Here is a 12419-nt window from a genome sequence, read left to right as displayed (position 1 = left end):
AAGGATCAGTGCTGGGCCCCATGCTCTTTAACATCTTTATTGATGATCTGGATGAGGGCATTGTGTTCATCATCAGTAAATTTGCTGATGACACCAAGCTGGGGGCAGGAGTTGATCTGCTGGAGGGTAGAGAGGCTCTGCAGAGGGACCTCGACAGGCTGGACAGATGGGCAGAATCCAACGGCATGAGATTTAACACATCCAAATGCCAGGTTCTGCACATTGGCCACAGCAGCCCCATGCAGTGCTACAGGCTGGGGTCAGAGTGGCTGGAGAGCAGCCAGGTGGAGAGGGACATGGGGGTACTGGTCAATGGTAGGCTGAACATGAGCTAGCAGTGTGCCCAGGCAGCCAACAGGGCCAATGGCATCCTGGCCTGCATCAAGAACAGTGTGGCCAGCAGGAGCAGGGAGGCCATTCTGTCCCTGTGCACTGCACTGGTTAGGCCACACATTGAGTACTGTGTTGAGTTCTGGGCCCCTCAGTTTAGGAAGGATGTTGACTTGCTGGAACAAGTCCAGAGAAGGGCAACGAAGTTGGTGAGGGGTTTGGAACACATTCCCTATGAGGAAAGACTAAGAAAGCTGTGGTTGCTTAGCCTGGAGAGGAGACTCAGGGGTGACCTTATCACTCTCTACAACTACCTGAAGGGAGGTTGTAGACAGACGGATGATGGTCTCTTCTCCCAGGCAGCCAGTACTAGAACAAGAGGACACAGTCTCAGGCTGCACCAGAGGAGGTTTAGGTTGGATGTTAGGAAGAAGTTCTATACAGAGAGTGATTGCCCATTGGAATGGGCTGCCTGTGGAGGTGTTGGAGTAGCTGTCATTGGTGGTTTTCAGGAGGAGACTTGATAGGGTGCTTGGTGCCATGGGTTAGTTGTTTAGGTGGGTTGGATTGGTTGATGGGTTGGACGTGATGGTCTTGAAGGTCTCTTCCAACCTGGTCTATTCTATTCTATTCTATTCTATTCTATTCTATTCTATTCTATTCTATTCTATTCTATTCTATTCCTGTACTGCATGGGGAATTCCTGCAGACACAAATTTGCATTTTGAGAATAGAATAGAATAGAATAGAATAGAATAGAATAGAATAGAATAGAATAGAATAGAATAGAATAGAATAGAATAGAATAGAATGGCATAGAATGGCATAGAATAGAATGGAATGGAATGGAATGGAATGGAATGGAATGGAATGGAATGGAATGGAATAGAATAGAATAGAATACAATACAATAGAATAGAATGGAATGGAATGGAATGGAATGGAATGGAATGGAATGGAATGGAATGGAATAGAATTAACCAGGTTGGAAACGACCTTTGAGATCATCAGTCCAACCTATCAGCCAACATGTTATACATGGCTCCCCAGGACAGTTTCTTTTAGCAGTTTTATTAGCAACAAAAGCAAGCAAACAGTGTGCTGGGCGTGTGAGGGAACAAACTCTTCACCTTACAGCAGCATTACAATTACTTCATTTGCCTTATATAGCTCCATCATTTACATAGACAGGCTTATGCTAGATAGAAGGCAGGAATATGACAATGAGTTCTCAGAATAGGTGGTCGAATTGTTGGAATGGGTGGGACTTCCTTGCTTATGTGCACTCTGCATGGTGGGGGTCTTCCCCTGGGGGTTGACAGATGAAGTAAGTATTCTTCCTCAAAGTGTCCGCTGATTAACCCCACTCTTATGCATGCGTTGTCGTTCAGGTTTCTTATCTGAAGAAAACACATTCCACATTTCTGGACCTTATCTTAGTACAGCTCCTTCTTAGTCGTGATGTGTCTAGTTAACTACCAGACAGCCAGAGAGTGCCCTTTGTTAGAATTTATCAAATATGCAGTTTTCCACTTATCCTCAAAACAAGCTCTCTTGAAACTTAATCTTGGTGCACCCTGAGTTTATGCTTTTAACACAAATCACTATTATATCCCTCATACAACACTAAACAATGGCACCAAGCCCCCCATCCAGTCTCCGCTTAAACACCTCCAGTGATGGTGACTCCACAACCTCCATGGGAAGCCCATTCTAATGGCTAATCACTCTCTCTGTGAAGAACTTCCTAATATTCAACCTAAATGTCCCCTGGTGCAGCTTGAGACTGTGTCCTCTCATTCTGGTGCTGGTCGCCTAGGAAAAGAGACCAACCCCCACCTGGTTACAACCTCCCTTCAGGTAATTGTAGATGGCAATACGGTCTGAGCATCCTCTTCTCCAGGCTAAGCAACCCCAGCTCCCTCAGCTTCTCCTCATAGGGTTTGTGCTCCAAAACTCTCACCAGCTTTGTTGCCCTTCTCTGGACACGTTCCAGCAAGTCAACATCTTTCTTAAACTGAGGGGTCCAGAACGGGACACAGTACTCGTGTGGCCTAACCAGTGGTGAGTACAGGGGCAGAATGACCTCCCTGCTCTTGCTGGCCACACTGTTCCTGATACGGGCCAGGATGCCATTGGCCCTCTTGGCCACCTGGGCACACTGCTGGCTCATGTTCAGCCTACTATCAACCAGTACCCCCAGGTCCCTCTCTGCCTGGCTGCTCTCCAGCCACTCTGACCCCAGCCTGTAGAATGGCATGGGGTTGGTGTGACCAACATGTAGGACCCAGCACTTAGATGTATTAAATCTCATGCTGTTGCCTCTGCCCATCTGTCCAGCCTGTCAAGGTCACTCTGCAGAGCTCTCCTACCCTCTAACAGATAACACCGGCCCCCAGCTTGGTGTCATCTGCAAACTTACTGATGATGGACTCAATCCCCTTGTCTGGATCATCAATAAAGATATTGAACAGGATGGGGCCCAGCACTGATCCCTGGGGCACACCACTAGTGACTGGCTGCCAGCTGGGTGTGGCACCATTCACCACCACTCTCTGGGATTGGCCCTCCAGCCAGTTCCTAACCCAGCACAGAGTGCTGCTGTTGAAGCCACAGGCTGACAGCTTGGCCAGGAGTTTGCTGTGGGGGACAGTATCAAAGGCCTTGCGGAAGTCCAGACAGACTACATCCACACTACTTCCCCACATCCACCAGGCAGGGTCACCTGATCATAGAAAGATACCACATTGGTCAGGCACAACCTGCCCTTCCTAAATCCATACTGGCTGGGCGTGATCCCTTGGCCATCCTGTAAGTGCTGTGTGACTGCACTCAAGATGACCTGTTCCATAATCTTGCCCGGCACTGAGGTCAGGCTGACAGGTCTAGAATTCCCTGTCTCTTCCAACTGGCCCTTCATGAATAAGCAATGAGGGGATAATGCTGCTATTGTGTTTTGCAACATTCTGCCAAAATACTTTTTTCACTGTTAACCTAATTTTCACCTAATTGTACTGAGGAATGGATTGTACATTGGTATTTAAAATTATTATGGTAGACAATGTAAGGATCACAAGTTCATTCCTGGGTTCTGGGGTAAGCTGAAGGTGGAAATGAATAAGAAGAAAATCCCATTTTGTCTGTAAAAACTTGAAAAAATTATTTCCCTGAAGAAGCCTCTTCGAAAAAATTAGTACTTTCAGAGATTTTGCTTAAGTTGAACTGTTAGAGTAAATAAAATGTTTTCCATTTCCAAATTAGTGCATTAGTAGGCATTAGCTAGTGATTAAAGAGCTCTGATGGGATGTACATATTCAGAGAGGCAGATCAAGAGAATAAAAGGTGGGATTTGGTTTGGTCTGATGATTTTTGGGGGTTCAGTATGGGTTTTTTTAGGGTGGAGGGTTTTGGTGGTTTTTTGTTTGTTCGTTTTTCACTGTTTTTAGTTTGTTGGGTTTTTGGTGTTGCTGGTTTTGGTTTTGGTTGTTTTTTATTTAGCTTTTGTATTGGGGTTGTGGGAGTTTTCATTTGGGAGGGTTTTTTTGCTGCTGGTGGTGGGTTTTTTCCCTTTTTCTTTTTTTTCCACTTAGTGAAAAAAAAAATCATGTTTAAAATATGTAGTAAATTGGAGCAATATTCATTATCTAAAACTTCACATAAAATACCTTGATAGATTTCCAGAATCTGAGTTCTTCAGAGAGGTTTTGTATTGACAGACATGATAGTGATGAGATGAAGCAGACATATATATCTGTGAAAATAATTTAATCCAATAACGTACATATTTGTGAGAAGAACTCTAATAAATATGTATTTTTCATGAAACATAGAGTGCATTGTGTTGGAAAGGACCTTTAAAAGTCATCTAGTCAAACTGTTCTGCAGTAAGCAGGGATACCCCCAACTTGATCAGGTTGCTCAGAGCCCCATCAATTCTGACCAGTTCCAGTGTTTCAAAACCCTCAGAGTAAAGAACTTCTTCCGAAAGTCCAGTCTAAGTCTACCCTTCTCTCACTGTCCTTGTAAACAGTCCCTCCCCAGATTTCTGTAGGCCCCCTTCAGGTACTGGAAGGCCACTACAGATTCTCCCAAGAGCCTTCTCTTTTTCAGGCTGAACAACCGCAGCTCTCTCAGCCTGTCACTGTAGGGGAGGTACTTCAGCCCCATGAAGTGTGCATCATCCATATCTTTTTGCAGGATGAAAAAATTGTTGCATCCTAATTTAAATGCTTCAATTACTTTTGACTTTTTTAGCTTTGGAACTTGCTATAATAAGTTAAAAGCTATTGCCTCTGCAGACTAACAACTCTCATCTGTTATTAAAAAAAAAGTATCTGTCTGTCTTTTCATTAAGATAGAAAGGAAAGAGATTGTACAAATCTACATATGTTTCTGTAATTCAGATATTCACAGAGGAGCACAGGTTAATGATTAATTTCTTCTTGTGTCATTTTATTTTGTACATTGGCGCTATGACTAATTGTTCTCTGTTTCTTTTTATTAACAGAAAACAGTGATGTAGATGAGGAGACTGTGAAGGCAAACTCTCAGGGGTTTATTGGATGCCTCTCTTCAGTGCAGTTCAACCACATTGCTCCGTTGAAGGCCGCACTGCATCACAGAAGCTCATCCCCTGTTATTGTAAAGGGACGCTTCACTGAATCCAACTGTGGTAGTTTAAGCGGAGATGACTCAACATCAAGCGAAACAACCCATTCATTTGCAGGTAGCATATGGCTATCATTGTTCTGATTCCTGAACCAAAATCTAAATAGAGTACTCAACCTGTATCACAACTCCTTCTCTTTTTTTTTTCTTTTTTTTTTTTTTTTTTAATTTTTTTCCCCCTTTCATATAGGTTAACATCTCAGGAATAGTTAGAAATATAACTCTCTTTCATATATACTTACGTTCTTTCATCTAGCCTCTCTTTTTCTCTGAATGTTGTTTTCTTTATCTCTGCAAAGTCTTCTACATCAGTCTTCTTCTTGACATGCTTATGGACCCACACTACTGCCACTGTTCCAGACTGCACATGATCTGTAAATATGTGAGAATTTCTTGAAAATCCTTCTTCTATTTGTCTGTCATTCTCCATTTTTTTCTGCTGCAGATCATTCTGGACCAATAGATGAAGGAGAGCCATTAGCTAATACAATCAGAAGTGACTCCGCAGTTATTGGAGGTAATAGGGACTATAACAACTTCACAGGAATCTTTTTTCTAATAACTGAATTTTTCTATGCTGAGGTGAAGTCAGTTTAGTTTCATGTGCATAATGAAACTAGCAAAATGATTATATTTATTACAAATGGTAGCCAAAAATCAAGCACTGTTTTAAAATGCAATCAATAGCTCTTATAATTTCTTATTACATAAATTTATGCCATCAGTGTTTCTATTCATTGGAACATTCTGCGAAAACACAAGATGCTAAAGCCAATTTTGTAAACCTGCCTAATGTTAGTGAGTGTTTAATGTTTAAGAAAAAATAATATTTACTTCTCAACTACACTAAAAAATGCAATTTGTTACACAATCAGGTTCAAAATCTTCTTTAATAGATCTGAATAACAGAGATTTTTCTTGAGAAAATGGCATCTTGAATCAGTCCTTTGACAGACTGAGACAAGTTTTAATTTTATTCTGCAATGGAAAGCAATATACTCTTGAATGAACTATCACTTGAGTTGAATAACAGCTTAAAAATAAAATGCATGTTAAAATAAAAATAATTAACATATAATTAGTGTTGGTTTGAAATGCCACTTCTCCATTTTCTTATTATTTCTTTTGGCCATATTTGTAGGCTCAAATACAACTACAAATTATCATTATGAACATTTTTCAGAACACTTATTTTTAACAAAGGGATATATTAAAAAGCATGTACAATTAAATTGTTCCTAAAGTGAACATGTTGACATATTCATCTTTATATTTTTATCACAACAAATATGGTATAAAGCTAAGGATAGATGTTTTCTGCTTACAATACAGGGCTGATAATCAGGATATGGAGATTTCATTCCTATGTCTCTATGTCTGACTCTCCTTAAGCCAAGAACCATATCTGTTCTTGTGGGGAAGCCACTATCGGGGATTTAACAGGAAGAGCATGGGGCTGAGAGAGCCTCAGGAGAATTTCAGTTCCTGTCACCAATATCGGAGCAAGTCAATGGTTATTTTAGTTCAGCTTTTTAAATTTTTTTCTTTCTTTTTTTTTCCTTCTCTTTAAAGAATAATAAATTGTCTTATGAAAATATTTTCTGTGAGACTTTCTTCTGGTATTTACTCTTAGGATAAGGTGAGAAAAAGAAACTTCTTTTCGTTTATGAAGATTATATTTTTGCGGTATAATTCACTGTCTTAATTACCATTTGTTACTTCAAGAGAAAGAAGGCAGAGGGAAGGAAAGGTCACCCCCTCCATCGTTGAAATTACAAGTTATTTTCCTTTATAAGGGTTTTCAAAGTCTCAGCAGATAGTTTGCATTGTGGGAATTGGGAGAATAAACCTGCTGTGGTTCCTCACCAATTTTCAAACCATTTAGGTCTATGGAAAGTTGAATTAAGAACCTACAGTCATCTGTGTGTCTGCCATTTAAATAATGGTGCTGCTACAGTCAGTGCCTTCCAACAGCACACTACATAGTGACATGTAACACAATAGTGCTAAAGGTACTGAAATAAGGGGTAACTAAACATCGAAGCTCCTTTGCTTGTAAAGTCTACTTTTGTTTGTATAGTTTTATATGCACAAACTTTGAAAATTGTATAATTGAATTCAGTGAACTCAGAATTTTAAAATGTTTTCTGAGTTCGACATTTCTAACTTAGTAAAAAATTACTGTTTGAAAAGATTAGTATTATCTTACATAAGTATCTGTACATAAAGATCACTTTATGTACTAGGTAATTTAGTGTCAATAGGGGTTTTCAAGTGCACTTTCAACAAAATAATTTTTGACATTTAAGCTAAAGTATTTTCAGTCTTTTAAGAAAATAGGCTCACTATTTTATTGAACACATTTGGGAATATACACTCATATTTTTTTTCTGTCTTAACTATGATTGTTTGAAAGATCAACAGAAAACAGGCACTCAGTAAAAAATTAAAGTACCCTTCAGTGAGTATTACTGAGAATTGCACCAATTCAGCTACCTCAGACAAAGCAAGACTATAGACAATCCCTTACAGAGATCGTGTACTGTGACTGTGAAAAAGAGGAATAAGTAAGAATAAGATTTACTTGGATTATAGGGTATAGTCCATATATATATATGTGTGTGTGTGTGTATATATATATATATATATCAAACCAAACAGAAACAAGCAAACAAACAAGATACATCAGAAAAAAAGATTGTATTTCTACCATTAAGCAGGGCTGCTCATATTAGAGAAAGAAAAAGGATGACAAGTGCTGGATTATGGATCATCTGCCTTTATTTACATATTTAAAGGAGTGTGTATCTTTATTTTTCTTGCTATTGTGGCCAAGCCATCCATCAGATAGTTCCTCCATCTAGTGCAGCTGCCACTACATTGCAAACATTTCCCAGGCTGTCTATAGTGCTTTTCTTCTTCCTGCAGCCTAGTCATGTTCTGCTCCTTTGACGAGCACTTTCTGCTTCCCTTCTGTTTCATTTCTCCTCAATTCCTCTCCTGTCCAACCTGTGTTTCATGAACTTAAGGGTTTGAGATCATCATGACAGGATGAATGAGGAAGAGAGGAGATTTGCTGAAAATCTGTAAGGTTGTAATTACTTATGTGGGAACAGTCTCTTTCTTTGCTATTCATAATCTGCTGTGCTAGAAGCAGCATGCCCTGGTTTCAATAATCTTGAGTAATCATCTCTAGAACTAAGTATCCACTCTATTTAGTCTAGTAACACATACAGGATCTTGCAAGTCCACTACATTAAGGTTATTGTCCTGCCCCTTTGCTTTCTAACTGACCAGCTAGAGCACCCTAATGCAGGTGGATGTGCTGATGAAAATTTTACCCTATCAGATGGGGCTGCTGAAGCTGTGAGAAAGGAATTTTGCTCATTACCATCTATATAAGCAAAGACCTTGTTTATTCATGGACCCAAGGTCATGTAGCCATGACAAGCAAAAATATGCATAGAATGTTAAAACAAGTGCCACAAACCTGAAAGGAAGAAGTAAAATCTGTGTTATTTCACATGTAAGACAGGGAACCTTGGATTTTAGTATTATATTGTTATAACCAGTGTCTATTCATTACAGTGATGCAGCTACAGAAATGTGATCCCTGGCTAATGCAGATCATGAAAACCTCTTTATCTCATTATCAGTCAATAGAGTTAGGATTTTCTTGCATGAGGCAAAATAAACACCAGAATTTCTGTCCATTTGACCTGACGATAAATGGCTATAAACACTGGCCAATTTATTTTATAAATGCTCCTCATTAACTGCATTCTTTTGTCAGAACCATGTATCTATGGTCTGAGCTAATTTGCATGTGTTACTGAGTATGAATGGGACTAATTCTGTAAAGCCATTTTAACTGCAAAGAGTCTGAAGCTTGAACTTTGAGGTTTATGCAGGCAGACTTAACAAAGGACCTGGCTCAGAATTCCAGACTGGTAGCTTTGTTCTCACCCTATTTTGCTCTGTCTCTGCTATCCAGATTCCTTCCCCACAACTGGAACAATGATAGGAGAGCTGATTGGCAGATGAAAGCTGATGATGGGACAGGTGTCCCCTTCCTTCCTGATGACATATGGCATGAGAAACAGTCCTGAGTGACAAGAATGACTGAACAAAAGGAGAGTTGAGGAAAAGGCAAAGGTCATAGTAGTGCCCTTTGTGTCATCCCATTATCTGGCAGGAAAGTTTCTGAAGAATAGCTACACAAATCTGCTGTGGCTTCAGTTCTGAGCCTGAGAGAGAGCTAGGGGCTAGTGGTGAAGTAGGAAAAACCACCCTCTAATCTAAAATACCCTAAATGCCTCTACTGGGTTTCCATTCAAAAATTTTAAATATTCTGTAGAGTTTTGGTTTGGGTGTTTTTTTGTGTTTTTTTTTTTTTAATTTGTTTGTTTTGTTGTTTGGGTTTTGTTCGTTTGTTTTGCGGGTTTGTTTTGGTACTAGCTTATACTACAGTGCTGATCCTGGTTTGAAAGCAGTTACCAATCTCCCCCATTACATGATGGAGTAATTCCTTCTTTGTTCTGTTCTATGGCCCAAAATTATTATTTGTCCATTCTTTCTCTTAACTTTTTTTCTCTTTTACTCTAGGCATGATAGCAGTCGTGATATTCATCATACTTTGCATCACTGCCATAGCCATACGGATTTATATAAAAAGAGTCACATACTCAAAAAATGAGGCAAAAGGACCTGAAAATGAAGACAGTGGTGAATCTGCACTGAAAAGTGAGCTCAGCATGCAAAACACAGCCAATGAAAATCAAAAAGAATACTTCTTCTGACCAGCAACCACAATTTAATTTAATATATTAATGTGGCAGTCTGGATTACTTGCTAAGCCAGGGGCTCTCAGTGGACTTAAAAAAGCTCTTGCACTCTATAGAAAATGCAGTGGATTTGAGACTTATTATGTTGCATATGTTCAGTCTCAGTTATTGCTACAGGGGGCCTCTTTAAATTACATGCATTCCTTAGCTATATCGTAAATACATTTTATGTAACAGTGAACTAGATATTGCAACCAATTTCATTGTTAGTAGTTTCCAACTGTTCTGATGTGATCTTCTACAACTGAAGCTTAACATACATATTGAATATGATTTTTGAATGGGGAAACTGTTATCGCTCCTATCCTTTTCCTTAAAATTTTGTTCAAGGTGAAAGGTGAATTATAATAGTTTATTACTAAAAGAATTCTGCTGTGTTATGTTGTAGTGATCCCTTTTACTTCCTCAAACCGAAAATGCCTTTTAAAATACCATTGGCTGGTGTCAGCATCTGGGTTTGAACCATGGAGATTGCTGTCCAAAATAAGCTTAGATCTTGCCTGTAGGATTCAGTGAACGTCATTGCTAGCCCTTCTTTTTGGGGAAGCCTAGCAGGGCACAAAACTCAAGTGTGTATTGAAACTCTGTAAAATCTCTTTTGCAATAAGTTTTTGCTTATGATCAAGTGATGGCACCAAAAAACTCATGCATATTTTGGGTATGTTAAATAAAATTAGGATCACAAGGTATTTGCTTGGACAGGTCAAATAATATATCTACAATAGTTAAATTATTGCGATTAAAACCACCAAAAGATGATCAATTTTATTGTGCCTGGAAAATAGTAATACTTCTTCTGTCTAGAAGTAATGTTCTGTAAGCTACTTGGGAAATATTCTCTGAAAACATTGTATCTATGATCTGCTCCAGACCTCAAGATTAAGTTACTCTAAATCACAGAAATTAGTTATGATTATTACGACAATAGAAGTAGGGCATTGAGTCTAGTGCAATGGCTGCTACACTTGTGTTCTTCACCCTTAGTAGTATCTATTTTATCTCTGCAAGTTAAGGTCTGATTGTATAAAATTAAACAAGTCCTTAATAACCTGACACATTAAATGAGAGCTGTCTATGATGTTTAGTATAAACAAATTATGATGTATGAAAGGTAGGTTCAAGTTGTCTAAAGAGATTGTAAGGTTGTTTTAGACACCATAGAGTATCTGAAATATCCACATGGCTTGGCATTAATGTCACAACTTTTGTCGAATGTATATGTCTTTTGAAAGAGACATCTGGGAATCAGTTAGAATACCCTGGGATTTCAAAACAGCACCGGATACAAATATTTAGGTAACTAAGCCCCATGCAAGAGATTTGCTTGTTTGTTTGTTTTGTGTGGGTTTTTTCCTATATGGGAGACTATGTGCCCAGAGCGTGGATCTGAGAAAATAATTAAGCATTCTGTGCCATTGTAAGTTTGAGTTTGAAGTTTAAACAGCTTTTGGAATTTATTTATATCTGCTCCCATTGAAATCACTGATAACAGTCATTGCTCTTCTCCTCTTTCAGTGAAAAGAATCAAAGCTAGACTCTAGACTATGAAGTTTAGGAAATGTTTATCATAGACACCCAAGAACATCATAAAGCCACAGAAACCTGACATGATGTGCCAGAATTTCTAATAGGTAGAGTTATTTACATTAGTGGTAGTTGTAAATATGAATGTCCAGCAGAAACTGCCTTTTTTTTTTTTTTTTTTATAACAGCTATTTTTTTCCACCAATCTTCACTTTCTATTTTCAGCATTCTATCGTTTCTTTTCTGCTTCCTCTTGTAGGAGGAAAAAACTATTTTCTATTTTTTTTAAGAAAAATCTATTTCCTTTAGTGCTACCTTGAGGCTCTTCAATCAGAAATTGGTTAGATTAAGATACAGTTCATCCTTGTTCCACTCATTTTTCCAATTCTGCTTGCATCTATGGTAGATTAATCAGGCTGAGGACCCAGAACCAAGAATTGAGTATCCATGTTGTGTATATGTAGGTGTATTTGATAATATATTTTGGTCCATGACAATAAGTCACCTTTAAAAATGACAGAACATGGTCAAGGAATAATACTGGAATGTTGCTGATAAGTGGTAGGGATAAGAATGTCCTGCTTTGTGGATGGAGAGTGCAGGAGATGAAGACCTCACATGGGTCATGAGAAGACCTTGAATTATTATATTTGCTACCTTGTATCCTCTCAGTATAGATAGTTACATTGGGGTGAGAATTATAGCTCCTTCTTTTCAAGAATCTCACCTAAATTACAATGAATTGAACAGGACTCCTTCTACAAACTTCCTGTAACTTACTTATGTGTCTCAAGAAGCTTTCCCTTCCCATGACAGAAATGTCTACATTCACCTTTTTGTATCACATATAGTTACAAATCTGTTATCACTGACAAGTCCCAATCCAAGATAATTTTTAACAATATGAGATTTACTAACCACATGGGACAGAACATGTATGATGATTATAATACATTAGATTACCAAAATGGACACTTTGAAAGATAAAGGACAGACTATTTCATATGAGAGTTACCCATATAGTGTCTGAAAGGGTACCCACACCAGGGAAAA

At 38.7% G+C, this 12419-nt stretch overlaps 1 protein-coding gene across 1 annotated transcript in view; it reads left to right on the top strand.

The window, feature by feature from the left end:
• The window catches only part of CNTNAP4 (contactin associated protein family member 4), a gene marked incomplete at its 5' end in the record, with an annotated part of 280039 nt that extends 269511 nt beyond the window's left edge, over positions 1 to 10528 (top strand). Inside the window, 3 exons of the mRNA XM_054177755.1 lie at positions 4838 to 5056; positions 5444 to 5515; positions 9604 to 10528. Of these exons, the coding sequence (XP_054033730.1) occupies positions 4838 to 5056; positions 5444 to 5515; positions 9604 to 9797 (485 nt within the window). The remainder of the gene's footprint in view (positions 1 to 4837; positions 5057 to 5443; positions 5516 to 9603) is intronic.
• Between the last annotated feature and the right edge of the window lie 1891 nt (positions 10529 to 12419).

The sequence above is a fragment of the Dryobates pubescens genome, chromosome Z (assembly GCF_014839835.1).
Source record: "Dryobates pubescens isolate bDryPub1 chromosome Z, bDryPub1.pri, whole genome shotgun sequence".
In the NCBI taxonomy this organism is placed as follows: Eukaryota; Metazoa; Chordata; class Aves; order Piciformes; family Picidae; genus Dryobates; species Dryobates pubescens.
The sequence above is the reverse complement of the archived record's forward strand: the minus strand, read 5'-3'. Positions and strand labels throughout refer to the sequence as shown.